Source organism: Xenopus laevis, chromosome 3S (genome assembly GCF_017654675.1).
Source record: "Xenopus laevis strain J_2021 chromosome 3S, Xenopus_laevis_v10.1, whole genome shotgun sequence".
NCBI lineage: Eukaryota > Metazoa > Chordata > Amphibia > Anura > Pipidae > Xenopus > Xenopus laevis.
In genome coordinates, this window is record NC_054376.1 from 102,545,874 (window position 1) to 102,565,075 (window position 19,202).

At 36.9% G+C, this 19,202-nt stretch overlaps 1 protein-coding gene across 2 annotated transcripts in view; it reads right to left on the reverse strand.

The window, feature by feature from the left end:
• The window catches only part of LOC108712397 (5-hydroxytryptamine receptor 4), a 230,427-nt gene that overhangs the window by 122,965 nt on the left and 88,260 nt on the right, over positions 1 to 19,202 (reverse strand). For both annotated transcript variants that reach the window (XM_041588703.1, XM_041588704.1), the window contains exon 2: positions 12,755 to 12,833. In XM_041588703.1, coding sequence (XP_041444637.1) covers positions 12,755 to 12,777 — 23 coding nt within the window. In that variant the 5' untranslated portion in view covers positions 12,778 to 12,833. The remainder of the gene's footprint in view (positions 1 to 12,754; positions 12,834 to 19,202) is intronic.

A 19,202-nucleotide genomic window follows, 5' to 3' on the forward strand; every position in this document is an offset into this window, starting at 1 on the left:
TGCTTTTGGGCAAATTTGGCAATACGGCTGGGACCAAATACCGTCTGAGATTTTGATAAAGGGATTTAAAAGTTATAAAGTTCCCCCCAAAACCCCATCTCCCAAGTGTATAGTACAGGTAGTCCCAATGAAGGGAGTTAAAAGCTTTGCGGATATCCAGTTTTGGTAGCATCATTTTAATCCTTGATAATTTGACAAAATTAAATGCATAATAGCATCTGCAGCCTGGCGTCCCGGGACAAAACCCACTTGGTCCCAATGGACTATTTGGGGGAGAAAATAATTTATTCTATGTGCTAGGATTTTCCCTAAGAGTTTATCATCAGTGTTAAGCACTAAGGGGCAAATTCACTATGATGCGAAGTTGCGCCAGGCGCAACTTCGCCGCACTTCGCCGCACTTCGCCGCACTTCGCCAGGCGTAGTTTCGCCAGGGCTCCGCAAATTCACTAAAATCCGAAGTTGCGCACAGGGGTAGCATAAGGTTGCGAAGTTGCGCTAGCGTTGATTTGCTATATAAAGCGAAGTTACGCTAGCGAAGGCTAATTTGCATAGGGCGCGAAATTCAAATTTCAATGGAGGAACACGTATCTGCACTACAAATGCCTAGAAAACCTTCAAATCAGCAAATAAAATTTTTATTTTGCCCTACACATGTGCCCACTGTCTAGGTAAGTTGCCATGAGTCAGGAAATGTAGGGGGGAGGAAGGGGAGCCCCAAAAATTTTTCGATCTTTTTCAGCCTATCAGCCATCATGTAGAAAACACGCCAGCGTTTTTTTGGGACTTAGAAAAAAAATTGGCTTTTTTTTAAACAATCCCTATCTACTCTATTGTGCTTCGCCAGGTCTGAGGTGGCGAAGGAAGTCTAGCGTAAAAGGTAGCGTTCAGTACAATGCGCAAGTTAGTAAATTTGCGCAGTTTCGTCGCTAGCGAACATTCGCCTGGCGTAAGGTTGCGAAGTAACACTAGCGAACTACGCCAGCGTTCGTTAGTGAATTTGCGCAGTAGCGAAAATGCCAAACGCTAGCGAATTAACGCTAGCGTTCGGCGCTTCGCGGTTTAGTGAATTTGCCCCTAAGTATCTGGCTTGGGGATAGCAGAATTTTTAGTCTCCTCTTGTTTTTAGCTGTTTTTAGCTCATTTAGCATTTTGGTAAAGTTGGGACCCAACTCAGTGAGGAATTTTTTATAATAGATATTAGGAAGGCCATCAAGCCCAGGAGCTTTACAAGTATCTTATTGCTTTACTGCAAATTGAACTTCCTCCAGCGTGATATCCTCTTCCATTAACTGGGCTTGATCAGGCCTTAAAGATGGGATCATTAATTCCTTAAAAAATGTATCATACTGTACAGTGCTTTGCCCTCAAGGAGCGGTATACAAATAAAAATATACATACATACAAACATACATATCTCAGAATCATTACTACCATTTAGGTTTTGGAGAATGTATCCTAAAAAAGAACAAAAAGGATTCAGATGAAAGCGTATAGGGCTGCGTTTCTGCATGTCCATACGGCAGTAAATACTAGTGTATAATATTCCACAGACTGCCATCTGCAATCTATATGATCTTTATAAGGCACTGATGCATCAACACAGGACTAGACACCAAATACATCTATACAGGAGGTCTATCAGCTGGATTTATTGAATATTGGAGTTGAGGTTGCTCAGTAAATGTAGAACAAATCAGTAAAAGATGAACAGTGAGAAAAACCAGCTGCTTGTTAGTGTGAACTTTTACAGTATTTTCCAATATGCAGTAATATAATCCAAAGCATAATTCAACATGAAGGTTTATATAGTGTTTGTTTATATAATCTCTGGTATATTCCTGTACAAGTGGGATGAATTCATGTTTGACTCTTCCCCCAATGTTAATCATTTCTGATTGTCCATCAGGGTTATATGAGGTAGTAATCAATCCCATCAGTGCACTGCATAATATATAGTGGAGATAATGATCTCATTAGCATAGAAATTGCTCATGTAATAATGCAACAAAAATACTCTCAAATTAGATGGATAGCATAAAATATGGGGATTTACTAATGGCTATTTTACTTTAATGTACTCACTCAAAGTACAAAGGGTCACATATTTTCTCCACTAGCTTTTATGTTCACTCGGCTATTATAGGACTCAATGGACTGATTAGAGAACTAAACTCTACCAGAAAGTTCTGCAGGAGGCTGCTTTCTGTTTGATCTCTATTCTACAATTATTTAAACTACAAACTCATTAAACAAAGCCAAAGCATTTTTCTCCAAATTGCCTGTATTAAGGATGAAACAAATATAATAGTTTTGTTGTAACTGCTCATCTTTTAACAAAATATAACATACAGGTATTTGCTTTTTAATATTTAGAATATAAAGCTAAAGGACAGTCAACTAATGTGCCATGGTGGTAATATTCAGGCTTGGTGATTAGCTTGGGTGTGCATATTGTGCTGTCGGCAGTAAGGGTATAAGGTAAAAAGAGTTGCGGCCAATCATATTCATATGATTCATATTTGCTTTTAACCAGTAGACTATTAAAAACACTATTGCTGAACTATGGGACATTGTGCAAAAAGCTAAAATGGTGACAGGAACAGGAAGATTTAAAATCAGGGATGTGCAATCGGTGTCCCCTCTAACGATATCAAATTAAACTCACATCAGCTGTTGGGGAGGTAGAGGGTTATAGGCCTATAACTGTTGGACACATACTAGGGGGGTTATTAATCAAAGTCCGAATTTGCTCTGATTATATCTGCATAGTTTTTTTTCCGCTTATTTATTAGATTTTTCCAAAATGTGGTTTGCGTGAAAAACATCCGAATTTCACTCATTTTTTTCAGATTTTCCACCCGAAAACTCCAATTTTGAATGCTTTTTTTTGAAACACAGCACACATCAAAAAATCATTGGGACTTCTCCCATTGATTTATATGCAACCTCGACAGGTCTGAGATGCAGGATTTTCTGATACAGGCTTTTTCTATCCTCGGGGGACAATAAATTCCGAAAAATTCAAGATTTTTTAAAAGTACAATTTTATACTAAAATATCCAAATTTTTCAGAATTTTTGCATTCAAGAGTTTAGTAAATAAACCCCTAGATGTCCCGTTTAATATACAGAATGAAGCTGATTTAATATGGCCCTCACAATGACTAAATATGTCCTGGAATCAAAAGCTTAGGCGGATGAGAACTCTATAGGGTTAACACTTTACCTTACATTCTCAAGAACCCAATTACTGCAAAAAAAAAAAAAAAACAAGGTTTTATTCATTTTTTTCTGATAGCTAGTGACCTACCTGCATTGTAACCCAATGATATACAAGTCAGAAATAATGGAGCTCTTATTTATACTTACTGTACATGTATCCTATTTTCTTGGTTTAATGAATTTATAGGAAAAAAGGTTATTTATAAGAGAGAAATTGCATCTTTACCTTAAAACATAATTGAGCCGAGCTGCTATATGAGGACAAGTAGTCATGGTAACCGGCAAATTTCTTTTCCAGAGCATAAAGAGTAAGAAAGGATTGTTATTCAGAATGTATATTATTCTCTACCTAAATTTTTTGAGACTTATACTAAGAAAGCAAATAATATCCTTGCTGTTTTCTAATTCCTCTGCATCAATATTATTTTCCATATGAGGCCAAATAAAGCGAAAAGGGGAAAAGGCATTATTTGCTCATTTCTATATTCATAATTTCCACATGGGACTAAAAAGTTCAGTGTCTGCTCTTCACCCTGTGCTGGGCACACTCTTACTTGGTTAATTTATATTTGTCTAGTCTATTATACTGCCATGACCTATACTGAAATCATTCTCAACCACAGTTTATACCAAACCAACATATAGCAATAACCTTCTGAGAATGATAAGCTTCCATCCCCCAGATTTAATTAAAGGACTCCCTGGAGTCAAATGTTGAGAGTCAAAAAGATTGCATCCTCACAAGAATCCTATGATCCAGAATTTTTGAAAATTAGGTTTTCAGTTAAGGTATATAATAAGGGAGCTCTGATAATGGTAAGATCTGAAGTGGGTAAGATGCCTCCTTTTATAAAACAAATTCAGGTATTTTTAAAAAAAAAACTGTTCTAATATATAGAGACCTTTTAAAATCCGATCCAAAAATAGGGACTTTATTTTCTTTATCAGCATATTTCTCTACTGAGAGGGAAGTAATGTAGGTGACTTAATAATGTCAAATACATAAACCAGGGATTGAGTTAACCAATACCAACCCAGGCACAGAAACTGCTTACACTGTAATGGTATAATTCAAGGTAACACTGTCCTACACCCCCAAACAGGTACTATACAACAAATAATAGGTTTTCATACATATGACAGCATATGACATACATTTAGGGGCAGATGTATCAAGGGTCGAATTTCGAGGGGTTAAATCCCTCAAAATTCGACTGGGGAATAGAATCGAATAGGCAATTCGGGCGCATTTACGAGCTGGCGAATAGTCGAATTGGCGAATATTCGCCAGGCGAATAGGCGCACGATCGAATATTCACTCGAAGGATTTTCATTCGATCGAATGCCTTTTTATTCGATCAAAAACTTGGAAACAAGTTTAAAGCAATTCGGTAGGTTTTAGGTGGCTAAGTAGGCAGTCAAAGTATTTTTTAAAAGAGACAGTACTTCGACTATCGAATGGACGAATAGTCGCAGCGTTTTTGCACTCGATCCAGTACTTCGACTATCGAATGTGCTCGATCTATTCGAATCATTCTACTCAGGCAAATTGAATTACGCCAATTCGATAGTCGAGGAGCACAAAAAACTATTCGAAATTCGAGCTTTTTTCCCTCTATTCATTCACCCGAGCTTGGTGAATGGGCCCCATAATATATAGTCTATACAGTTCTATTTAAGACAAAAATGTTGCACTATGAAATTGAGTTCGGATGAACACAAACTGTCTGTTAGGAATTATACATCATTATAATGAAAAATAAAAGGGGAAAAAGGAAAGCATGTTGGCAAAACATTTGTGTCAAATACTGGAAAAGGTACCCCCTTGAGAGAGTTGGTGTTGGCAAGGGCCAGAGACAGAATGATAACATGACATTTTACCATATTACTTACTGATCTTAACATTTATGTTTTTTTAGATACTACTGAGCAATAGTAATGTTGTTGAATTATAACTGTGGCTGTCTGAATATGTTCACATACTGACTTTAACTTTAGAAATGATTGCATTTTTGGACATTTTGTTTTTATTAATTTTAAAGTGTGGCTGTTGGACTGCACTTATATGTAGCTGTGGGCAAAATGCAGATTAACTGTATTTCTATTACATGACTGCTGCATGGGAGCCCATAACTTCTGAAAACCTCTGACCTTCTGAATCAAGAGGTATCCATTACGAGTGCAGTGTTTAATTCAATTCCACAATAAAAGAGTTCACAAGCTTTTTTTTATATTTATACCTTTTCTACTTGTGTACTATATATGTTATATAAAAGAGAGCTATTTCACTATTTGCACTACCAATCATGCCCCCTTGATCTAATCCAAATGTAGGGAAGCTAATTGCTTGGGAGGGGGAGAAGGGTGGTGGTAATGGGTCTGCTCCCTTGAGTAGTACAAACTGCAAGAAGCAACCCTATATACAGTATTTACATAAATTAAGAAGAACTGTTAACTGCTAAGACACTGATTCTGTGGGTACATGACTTGATTGATATCAGAATACTGTAGATATTATATACCTGTGTGTAAATAGTTTGAGTGACTGGGCATTGTGATACTTTACACCATTCTCTGGTACATGGATGGGATTAGTTATCTGGAAAGCCATTATCCAGAAAGCTCAGAATTGCAGAAACTCCATTTTATCCAAATAATCAAAATTTTCAAAAATTAGTTCTTTTTCTCTGTAATAATTATACAGTACCTTGTACTTGATCCAAACCCATACCTGTGGTATTATTTCAATACATAAATACACATGTGCATTTGTGTCTAAAGAATTTTTTTCTTAATTGTGCAGGTATCTCCATAAAAGTCATAGTACTTTTATCCTATATACCAGGAGTCCCCAAACTTTTTTATCCGTGAGCCACATTCAAATGTAGAAAAAGTTGGAGAGCAACATAAGCATGAATACAGTTCCTGGGGGTGCCAAATATGGTTTGTGATTGGCTATTTGGTAGCCCCTATGTGGATTGGTAGCCTACAGGAGGCACTGTTTGGCAGTACTCAACAGGCAGACGGCACTTCTGGGGTAAGGTTTATTGGGGTTACTGCTGTAGAAAACGCGTTTTGAAAATGAACTGTTAGCCTATGACTAAGGGATATACTCCCGAAACACGTTAGGCTTTCTACAGCAGTAACCCCAATAAACCTTACCCTAGAAGTGCCGTCTGCCTGTTGAGTTTTGTCGTATCTACAGTGGGGACACTGTTGACAGAGCACCTGGATTTAAGGGAGGAACGGTGAGCAGTAGCGGCCTTTTTTGTGTTTTATCTGTTTGGCAGTACACCTGGTTTTTATGCAACCAAAACTTGTTCTGCAGGCCTGGAATTCAAACTAAAACTCAAAAGCACCTGCTTTGAGGCCACTGGGAGCCACAATCAAGCGGTTGGAGAGCAACTTGCTGCTCATGAACCACTGGTTGGGGATCACTGCTATACAGTATACAAACAAAGTCTCGATTAAATATCCAAGTTGACAGGGGCAGAGGTGCAAATGTTCAAAGTAATGTAGAGACCAGAGGTGTTTTCTAACAACTCAGGGGCAAATTTCCCTGAGAACACTCCAGTGCCCTGAAATTGCCTGTGCAACTGATTAGAAGTTGACACTTACAAGTTTCAACTGCCTGCCAACTTGCCAAGAGCTTTCATAGTAGGAAATGAGAAGTTATTATAGACTAAGGGGCATATTTATCAACGGTCGAGTTTCGAATCAAAAAAACTTCGAAACTCGAATTCAAAAGGACCAACCGAATTGAGGTTGAAGTTTTTTGGGGGTCGAAGTGGTCCGTATTCGGCCTACTTCGAATTGTATGATCGAAGGAATAGCGCCTTCGATCTACTTCCATTCTACGTTTTTTTAATTTCGACCTTCGATCTCACAAACTCCCCCAATTGCCTCCATACAGGTTCTAGGAGGCCCCCCATAGGCTAAAACAGCACTTCGGCAGCTTTTAGGTGGCGAATGGTCTAAATCGAAGTTTTAAAGAGACAGCACATGATAAATTTCGATATTCGAATTTCAAAATTTTTTTCAACTTCGAATCGAAGTTGGAGTATTCGATGCTCGAAGTACCCAAAAATTACTTCGAAATTCAACGTTTTTAACTTTGAACCTTCACTTCAACTTTTGATAAATCTGCCCCTAAAAGTCACTGGCGCTAAAGCTCTCTGCATGTCACCACCTTAATGCACGGTGTTCCATGTTTTAAAACAACCAATCCAAATGCTAATCCAGATGCCATACCTGTGTAATTATAGTTTCATAATTTACTCTTTACTGCTTCATAATAAGGACTCAATAGGTAAAAATTGACTATATATATTTGTATAAGGCTATACTTTTCCATATTGTTGTTCATTTATAAACACATACATAACAGCATATAGCAATACGGTATTTACCTGCACTGGGGAAAATCTGCCCAATATCAGTAAATAATCTCTACTGTATTACCCTGCAATTGCTGTCATAAGTCGAGATGACTTTCTATGTTTTTTTTTCTCTTTAAATAAATAACAAAACCATAAAACTAAACGGAAGGTAAAGTTATCAACCATTTGAAAAGTTTAGATCTATTTTGGTTTTGCATTAGCCCTGCCTAATTTAAAAATCTCAAGGCATGAGCATGCCAGTTGCCCATAGGTCACATATAAATAGCAAAACAAATGGCTACAAGAATTATAAAGTATAAAGAAGGAGCAATGAGCAGTGACAGCTGTCACAGGATTTACAACAAACGATTTTCATTTGAAATATCAATATTTACAATGGAAATGTAATATAGATTCGACCTAACCTTCCTTTATCAGAAAATACGCATTTCTTGCCAAGCTTTTAGCTAAAATGCCAAAGCAGGATTCACTGCTGCCCGATCAGCCCTTGCCTTCGGTTCCAGTGGTTTGCTTGAGTGCTTTATTAAGTGACATTTGCTGGAACCTGGTTTTAAATGTTCTATTAGTTAAGTATTAGATGAGTATTAGTTTGTATTGCCATATTGATAAATAGAGCAATAAATTATCTCCTTGGAAACCAGAAAAATCTCTGGGATGTAAATTGTATTGGGGAAAAACATGTCAGGCATTATGATGCATGGACACCATTCACATTTTCAGAAGAAAACATCTCCTTTTAATTGTATGTATGCCTTTTTAATGGGAATGTGTTGTTATATATATATATATATATATATATATATATATATATATATATATATATATGTCATTTTTATTATTTATTTAATAGAGTTTATTTATGGAGCAGCAACACATTTACACAGCACGTGCTCATCGTTTACATTAACCCCTGCCTTACTCAAGTGTATAATATTAGGAGTCAATTAACATGTCACCTTCATTTTTCAACTGGGGGAGGCAGCCAGAGAACCCAGACAAAACCAAGACACAGGGAGAACATACAGTCTCCTTGCAGAGAGTGCCCAGGTTAAAAATGTCCAAATATATGGCTTTGAAGATATCACCATTAATTTACATTATATAGTGACCAACCTCATTCCTTGTAAAGAAGTGATTATGAATGTATGTACTAGCCTCTTTGGATACAATACATTATATTTCAAATTGTATCATAGTCAATTACATGTTTCTCTGTTTCTCTCGTTATTATTATATTGGTACAAGTGTTTCTTAGCCAACTATATTCTGTTAATTCTGAAAAAATATAACATTTGAATTATTGTCCTTGAATTATTATCACCTGCCCATCAGTCATAATATTAGATTTGTTTTTACCAGAATTCAAACACATTGTAGATTTGTATTGTACTTATTTATGTATTTACTTATAGTTGCTCATAATATTTGAGCATTAGATTGACAAAAATGCCAATGGAGATTGAAAGTTTTGTGACCATATAAAGGCAGAAACTCTTAGGGGTACGCCGGTAAAGCCATCTTCTTAAAGAGGAAATGTATAAATAAACATGTAATATAAGCTTCATAATACTGAAATAAGTAACATTCTCATTGTAATCAATTATATATTCTGTACTGGTATCTGTTTCTCTTCAGTCTGTCCTTAATCAGGAGTTGGGAGTCAGATTTTATATAATATAACTTTTGGGGGGGTCCCTTTTCTAGCACATTATTAACAGATTATTATTAGATCTAACTCAAATAATTGATTCCAACAGAAACAGAATTTAACAAAACAACTGACTTTGGCACAAATCCTGAATGTCAAGAGATGCACACTGTTGTGGAGTAGAGATGGAGATGGTTTGCCAGTTATCAAGGCAGCAATAATAACATTGGCATATGATATATGATGGCTATTCATAAAACGCACCTTGGAATTACCTCCATGTCAAGGGTGGTGCTATCCCAGTGTTTCTCAGCACTAGAGACTCACTTGTACTCTAAAATGGATGCAAATTTGTACGTATTGACACTATTTAGAAATGGTCAAGTATGCTAATTGCACTTCTGTGTATTTACTTTCAACAGCAATGCTTGCACCCAGACACACACACACACACACAGTATAGACATATAAAACAAATTTTCTAATTGTTATTCAGCTTAACAGCTGCCCAGATCCCTCTGAGCATGTGCAGCGCCACTAACTCAAAAGTAGGGCTAATCAGAGACAAGGAGATCCAATTTTGTTTAATGTTTAAATATTTTATGCACTCTGCTGTTGGAACAGTCATTTCAATAAATATACTGTACTTTTAAGTAATTTATTGTTTTTATCGGTGATACCCCATAACCCTGATGTACTGGCAGGTGATATGAGCTCAGCAGTGCTAGTAACAGCTGAAAGCTATTGTTGTTGTCTCCAGTTGAAGTCTTTCTTTAGTGAGCAAGTTTTGGTTCTCAAAATTGAATTGCATGATGACTCATGTCAGTTGTCAATGAAAGAAAGCACAGTCGAATATGATACATGGATAAGATAATGTAACAGTGGGATGTTTTAATTGCTCTGTTTGGATGTAGATCAAGGATCATATACTATATACATTTCACAGTGTTACAGTCTGTTGCCAATCTGTCCATAACTCTTAGGGGGTTATTTATTAAGCTCCGAATACCCGAAATTCCCCGAAATCCGAAAAATTTGTAATTTTTTTTTTAGAATTGGACTTTTAAAAAAATCATGAATTTTTCGGAATATATTAAACCCTGATTGCTAAAAAGCCGAAATATAAAACCACGGCATCTCAAACCTGTCGAGGTTGCATAAAAGTCAATGGGAACAGTCCCATTGATTTTTGGTTGTGTTTGGGGTTTCGGGAAATTTCACTATGTTTTCGGAGCTTTCTGAGGTGAAAATTCGTGAAAAAATTTTGAAATTCTGAGCTTTTCCCGCAAAGGTAATTTTCAGGAAAATGTAATATTAAATAAGCGTGGAAAACCCGAGCGTCTTAGATTGGAGTTTGTAGCAGCCGATATTGAGATAAATTCGGACCTTGATAAATAACCCCCATAATGTGTCTGTCCACTAAAGAAGCCAATGCACGCTCAGAAAATTGGATTGAGTAGGAGTCAGCTTTATTTTGTGCCATCACCCATCAGTCTTCTATATCCTTTTGGGTCCTTCTGAAATCAGCTATAAATGCACAATAATCTGCCAAACTCTCCTAGAATATTTGCACTTCTGCAGAACAATTCTTATCTACATGGTGAGAATGCTAATGATTAGCTGATGGAAGATTAAACAGGCCATAACATTCCCTTATCATTATTCAGGAATCTTTATTGTATAGTATAAACAAATTAGAATGGAATACTCCAACAATAAGTTCAAATCAAACAATGATGAAGAATTAAACCAAAATAGAAAGTAGTTACTAAATCTTTGGAATTACAGTATACACAATTTTCCTCTTCCTCTTCCACTAAACTGTGGTGTCATTTTTCTCTAAACACAATCCAGATGTATAGAAAAAGTGACTATACTGTTTTCTGTGGGGCGTAATTGTGAATTTGTTCATGGATTTTTAAATAGTGAAACATTAAGGAAAAAGGATCCCGGGGTCACATCTCTGCATTCACACAACAATAAAATATTCCTACAGAGGTCCTAGAGTCAATAGGCCATAGTACTTATGCATAATGATTACATTTTTCCATGTAACTATGGATAACGCCACATTCCTTTCCTCTACTGCTTGACAGCAACCCATACTAACAGGACTCCTGCATCATAATCACATTTTATTGTTGACATATAAGATTGGTGTGATAGAAAAGGCAAGCACGCACCTAAAAGGAAATGGTCAGGCTATAATTCACTATAATAGCAAATAGTTTAACTGAAAAGCCTTTCAACAATCGGTAAAACTCCACTACAGTGCTTTATAAGAAGGCAGAAGCACCATGGGGTAGTGGTAAGGTTTGTGCCAATGCCAAAAAAAAAATATATATATATATATAAGTTGGTACTACTTCAAGATATTTAATAATGCAAAAATTTAGTAAATCTTGGGGATATACTCACAATTCACCCCACTCCCAGGGTGCAGGTCCAAGACAACATTTCAAAAGAGAGATGTGAGCACCTCCGACAATAATCAGTTAAAAAATTGAAAAATGTATTAGGACATAAGAGACAAGACCTAACGCGTTTCGTGCCTGCTGGGGCACTTACACAAGCACCAAGGGGGCACAAAAGTGCATACTTAAAAATCACGTGTCCAGGGTCTGGCTGTGCTCTGCCCCTATTGTTGTATTGGATAACAGCTGCAGACCCTATAGCCTGCAGTAGGGTAGACGGTAATACTGGGCTCCATTTCTGCCTACTTCCTCCAGTGCTTCCTATGCAGGGCAGTAGCACAAAGTACATTTCACACAGATGCAAGGGAGCCTTGGAATTAACACCTGTCTTCAGGCAGTATTACTTCTAGGGATTGCTTTGTGTGTTGCACCTACAGTACACATGCAACTAATATTGTGTCTGGCAGTATGCATTGCTGTGCTGGCAGGGACAGATTAGAATAAAATGGGCACTAAAACTTGCCAACTCTCGTTAATGCCCATATAAACTGCCTGCAAATGGTGCATGTACTATTTTGTGGGTACATGCTATTACGGTGCAATTATGGGGAGGAAATTCTAGATGTAAAGGTGGGTAAAAAAGTGCTGATTTGGGCAATTAGCACTTGCATTAGTAAATGACCACTTTGTATGCATTGAACATGCTCAGCATTAGTGATGAGTGAATCTACCCCACTTTGCTTCGCACAAAAAGACTGCATAAAAATGTCCAAAATGAATGAATTGCATTGGCATCAATGGGTGTCTCTTGATGCATTTTGCTTTTGGAGTCAAAAAACAACATTTGAAATCAATGAGCATTTTTCTCTGGGTTTTTTTTGGTTTTTCACTGCAAAATTGCACTGCAGAATTTGACCGCAAATCTGTATCTGATGAAAAATTACACTTAACTCTTAAATCCAAAACCTTGTACCTTTTTTTTTCAAAAACACAAACATTTGCCCTGTCGGAGTAGTAAAAGTAAGTATCCTAGCTACACCGTTTTCAGAAAGCAGATATAGCTACTTACGTCACATTGCTATTATGTGCCATCACAGTCAGTACGCATGGGGGGCTGGAATGTCACTGCTTGTCTGATCAGGATTGTCCTGTAGAGGAAATAATCACATTAATGTTACATATGCTACACAAAAAAGATGGTGGCTTCAACTGCAGTACAGGTATGGCATCTATTATTCAGAAATCACCATAAATTCCGTTTTTTTTTTAAATTTCCTTTTTACATTTCTTATTTAAGCAAAAATGATTTCTGTAACAATAAAATAAATCAGTGTTGAGGAAAGGCATTTCCCATTATGGCCAGATCCTTTATCTGGAAACCCCACTTCCCAAGCATTCCATACAATAGATTCCAGTCCTGTATAATGATTAATAAATAACATTAAGTACTATGATTAGTACATGTTACTACATTCTTTGAAGCACTGATAATAGGAAAATGGGTTCACATTATTTCAACCCATCCTCCACCATTTTTTTTAACCTTCATTGTTTTTTTTACCCATGGTTTAATATGTATTGTCATTTTCTGGCACTAGTTTCTACTGCTTCAGCCCTAAACTCTTATCTCTTCTACTTTGATATTCATCAAAGCCGCCGCAGCCTTTCAAATAGAGAGTCATTCCTGCTACGGTGTTGTCAGTTAGACTACACTTTATGGATCGGTTTGCTCATTACAAAGCGTATTTATGGGATAATAGCTAGAAGTGTTGATTCTTCTCGGTGATCTAGTGAGTCACTTTGTATGTTCTTTATCCAGATGGTATCCATTAGGCCGACACCTATTTACACCATGCTCCAGCATTACATTATGTTTTTTGTTTATAAATAAGCAGTTTTTGGCCTAATAAATACAGCCAGCTTTAGAGTTTGATTGGGCTCATTAAATAATTATAAAATGAGGTTTCAAGTACAAATCAAACTAATACATTACATGAATAAAAAACCAATATGAAACCTGTAGAATTTATATTTTATGCATTACCCGTATAATCGATTGCAAATGCTACTAAATCATCTTGTGTATAGAAGGGAAATAAATAAATAGCAGGGTGTTACAGTAGCCTAACAAATGAACAGGATAGAGCATACACATGGTCTTTTAACCCAGTCATCAATTAGCAGTAATAGCTTAGGTCTAAAGCACATCTCTGGGGACTATATCTAGATGATTTAGGTGATCATTATTCTAAGTGTGCTTAGTAATAGAATCCATGGCTTGCGCCAGCTAAAAGGGACTTAGAGGTGTGTTTGCAATGTTTGCAGAAGATTTTCCCTTAGGATTTTATTTTAATTTGAATGCAGAAAAAGTTAATGCCATCATTACTTTATAAGAAAACAAACCTATATATATATATATATATAGAAAGCTAAAGGCTGAAGTGGACACACTCCCTGTACTTTTCCATGCTTCTTTTGTCTAGACAAAGGCCCCAGAACTTTATGTGGATTAAAACATCTCACATTTTTTGAGTTTTAAAGAACTAACAACAATTTTTTAGAGAGAGTGAAAAAAATTGATTGTTAGTAGATAGTAGACAGGCTCCTGAGTATAAGAACATAAAGTCCACAGAATGAATCCAACACCTCTCTCTCTACACACACACACAGGATTAATCCAACTCACCATGTTCTCTTTTCTTTGCAGTACTGTCCCTACTGACTAAGAGCTAAAGGGAGGTGAGTTCCCAAGATTGCCTTATAATTTCTTCCCTTAATGACGTATAGATTGCGGGTTCCTACAGGCAGTTTGGAGTACAGGTATGGGACCTGTTATCCAAAATACACGGGACCTATGGTTTGTCCAGATAACAGATCTGTAATTTGGATCTACATTCCATAAGGCTATTATAATAATATAATGTAAACATTAAAGAAACTCAATAGGCTAGTTTTGCTTCCAATAAGGATTAATTATATCTTAGTACATGGTACTGTTTTATTATTACAAACAGAAAATCGTTTTAAAAAATTTGGATTATATAGATAAAATGGAGTCTATTGGATATGGCCTTTCTGCAATTTGGAGCTTTCTGGATAATGGGTTTCCAAATAACAGATCCCATACCTTAAATGCAAAATACAGGACCTAAAAAATATCATTAATGTAAAACACCGAACACAGCAGCATGTCTGGAAGTAAGAATGATCCTTTATTTATATAGAGCAGACATGTTCCTCATTTATCCACACCAATTATTTGATGTGCTTTTTTACCTAACAACTACAATCCAAATTTCAGCCCAATAGCATTTTACTGATCTGGAGTATCCAACCCCGGACTTGTTTTTCACATTTAAATTAACTTTTAGGAGTATATTTATCAAAGAGTGAAGTTACTGATCGCCACAGTCCGTTAGAGTGAAATTCCACCACTCTCCATTCATTTCTACGGGATTTTTAAGAGTATTTATCAATATCAAAATCAAAATCAAAATCCCATAAAAAAGAAAGGAGAGTGGCGGAATTTCACTCTAGCGGACTGTGTGATCTTCACTCTTTGATAAATATACTCCAGGGGCAAATTTACTAAAGGGCGAAGTGGCTAACGCTGGCGTAAATTGGCCAGACTTGCCTTCGCCACCTCAGACCAGGCGAAGTGCAATAGAGTAGATAGGGCTTTCTTCAAAAAATTTTGAAGTCCCAAAAAACGCTGGCGTCTTTTACTTTTTTAAGGGTGATAGGCTGAAAAAGATCGTAAATTGGTGCCCCCCTTCCCCCCTACATTTCCTAACATATGGCACCTAAACTATACAGTGGGCACATGTATAGGGCAAAATAACATCTCTATTTTATTTTATGAAGCTTTCCCAGCTTGTGAAGTGTAATGTATTTGCTGCTACATATACATATATACATATATACGTCCATTGTACTTTAACTTGGCGCCGTATGCAAATTAGGCATCGCTAGCGTAACTTCGCTTTGCTTGATGAATTAACGGTAGCGAAACTTCGCTACCTTTCGCCTCCCTGAGCACAACTTCGGATTTTAGTGAATTAGCGGAAAATTCGCCTGCCGAAGTGCGGCAAAGGCGTCGTTAGCACATTTTCGCAGCTTAGTGAATTTGCCTTTAGCTACTATGATGTAGAGAGTGATATTATGAGGTCATTTTCAGGTGGTCTTCATTCTTTGTTATTTGTGTTTTTTAAGTCATTTAGCTTTTTATTCAGCAGCTCTCAAGTTTGAAGTTTCAACCATCTGGTTTCTAGGGTCGAAATTACCCTAGCAACCATGGTTTCATGTGAATAAGAGACTGGAATATGAATCAGAGAGGAACTGAATAGAAAGATAATTAATAAAAAGTAGCAATAACAATACATGTTTAGCCTTACAGAGCATTTGTTCTTTCGATGGGGTCAGTGACCCCCAAAAAAAAGACAAAGAAAGATTGATAATTCCCTGCTCTATGCTACTAACCAAGTACAAGAATGTTTTCCAATATTGGGCCAAAAGCCTACCTGTCTATTACCAGTTTCCTTCTGTAACTATTCTCCTACAGGGGACATCAAGGGGCCGATTCACTAACTTCGAGTGAAGGATTCGAAGTAAAAAACTTCGAATTTCGAAGTGTTTTTGGGCTACTTCGACCATCGAATGGGCTACTTCAACCTTCGACTACGACTTCGAATCGAAGGATTCGAACTATTCGACCATTCGATAGTCGAAGTACTGTCTCTTTAAGAAAAAACTTCGACCCCCCTAGTTCACCATCTAAAAGCAACCAAACTCAATGTTAGCCTAAGGGGAATGTCCCCATAGGCTTTCCTAAGTTTTTTTGATCGAAGGATATTCCTTCGATTGTTGGATTTAAATCCTTCGAATCCTTCGATTTGAAGGATTAACTCGTTCGATCGCACTATTTGCGCTAAAATCCTTCGACTTCGATATTCGAAGCCGAAGGATTTTAATTCCCAGTCGAATATCGAGGGTTAATTAACCCTCAATATTCGACCCTTTGTGAATCGGCCCCCAAGAGTGACTCACTGTAGATATAGAAGGTGGAATTCTCCTTCCTTTCATCATGTTAACTTCTAAGCAGCCAGGAGCCGCTTTGGATTTAGAACTGAAATCTTTCTTGCAATGACAGATTAATTAAGATCTGAGGAAATGTATAATATGTATGCCAGGAATCCCAGCAGTCGTACAATAGGATGTGTGCATCTATGGTCAGCTTTAGAAAGCAAAGACAGGGTACTGGATGTGATAAAGAACAAGAAATTAGTTGCCAAACATAAGTAGCATTTAATAACCAGAATGAAAAATGTATTTGGTGTAATATTAGCAGCGTCTGCCACCAGCTTTTTTAGGCAACTTTGGATCAGGAAACAGTCAAATATTGGGAATTGCCTGATTTATTTAAGACTGAAATGTCTTTTGGATGTTTAATCCCTGGCAATTCCACTAAAAACATTGTAGCCATGACCTTGCACTATTTAAAGCTATTTAAACAGAGCTGCTTTAAGTTACAACTAATGGAAAAATGCAATAAGCAGTACTCGTTAATAAAGAGATTATTTAATCTGGATGTGTTATTATAGGAACCCCCATATTTAAACACTTTTTAAGCAGCCGCTATGCGCAGCACACATGATGATAAGCAGACATATACTCTAGTAAATATACTGCAAACCTACATGATTTAAGGATTAAAGTGGTTTAGTACTCCTTGTGTAGGACCCCTGCATAGGTTGGAAGGAAACAAGCTTTACTCCCCTTAGCAACTGTAGATGTAGCTCATCACTTAGGGGTGATAAGGTAACTCTAATCAAACACCCTTGAATTTCTTAGGGGAGACATATGCTAGGCTTGACCAAATGAACTTTTTCAACCTGTGCAATATAGAGGCATATTAACCTATGTAGGTATGGGATCCATTATCCGGAAACCCATTATCCAAAAAGCTCCAAATTATGGAATGACCATCTCCCATAGACTCCATTTTATCCAAATAATCCAAATTTTAAAAAATGATTTCCATTTTCTGTGTAACAACAAAACAGTCCCTTGTACTTGATCCAAACTAAGATATAATTAATTCTTATTGGAAGCAGAACCAGACTATTATTTAAATGTTTACATGATTTTCTAGTAGTCTAGGAGATCCAAATTATGGAAAGATCCGGAAAACCCAAGGTCCCAAGAATTCTGGATAACTCGTCCCATACCTGTATTAATAATTAATACTGTAACTATTACTATAACAAGAGTCCCAGATACAGAAAAAAGAGGCAGAGCAATTATATCACCCTTAATCATATACAGTAATTCATTAGCTAAAAGTTGGTCACGTACTGAAAATATGTATTTGTACAGCCATAATTACATCTCCGCTGTGCAACTCAGAGGGATTGATAAGGATATTGTAAACGACGCATTAAAAATAGAACTAGAATCACAACACATATTGTGAAAATGAAAGCATTCAGTACTTTAATTAGCTGGAAAAATGAGAACTAATTACCCATGGGCATGAGCGCTTTTACCCACACAGATGAACAGAATTTGTGCAAATTTCTTTCCTAGAAATTTACTGGGGAATAACAATGTGAAATTTATTAACCTTTGCCAGACACAAGAAGCAAATGTTGTTGATTGTTCCATCAAGGATGGGACTATGATTGGGGGGGTCATATCAATTCAAGGCATTAATTACAATTAGGTACACAGTGAAGACACCATGGCAGGAGAAAATACAATTAAAATGTTCATTCCTGTGGAACTTTGTTACGGCTTGTTGCAGAGAAGGACAAACATCTACTAAATTAACTGTCATGGGGTTTCCCTGATATTCATTTCAATGGCATGGTAACCAGTCACAATACTAAGAATATACATAATAACACAGTAAGGTTAACCAGTTCTCATCTAGATTGCCTAAATATAGACTGAAGTGAGACCAAGAACAGCTAGAAAACTTATTTTAGTTGAACATAACCATCAGAGAAAAGCTTCGCATGAAATGCAATAGCCATGAAGAATTCATCAAGATTGATCTTCTAGTGTCAGCCTGAGGGTCTAGGACCAACCAGGTGGCTTTGTCAGGGGCCCCCGCACCCCCCTTATCCCCCACCCCAGACAAACCCCTCCCCCTTCCAACAGCCCCCTGCAAAATTGTCCTTGTACCAAAGACCACTGCACACTGTGCCTCGAGTCTCATAAACTAGAGCACAATCAGCAATTTGATCCATGGTGCTAAAGTTGCCCAGCCCCTTTGTGCATTTCATTTTAATATACGCATTTCTGTACTGTTTTTGTATATGATGTTCCCCCCTCCATGATCGTAAATTATTGCTCTACAGAAAATAGAGCTTTTTGCCTGGTTAGTGTTAAATATTCCATGTTTGAAACAACATCATTTTCAATCATATTTTCTGATCAAAAAGCATGACCCACGTTCAGTCTTCAGCAGAAGTAATTCTGTCTTTATTTCACGTATGCTCTTCTGTTTCCTTAGC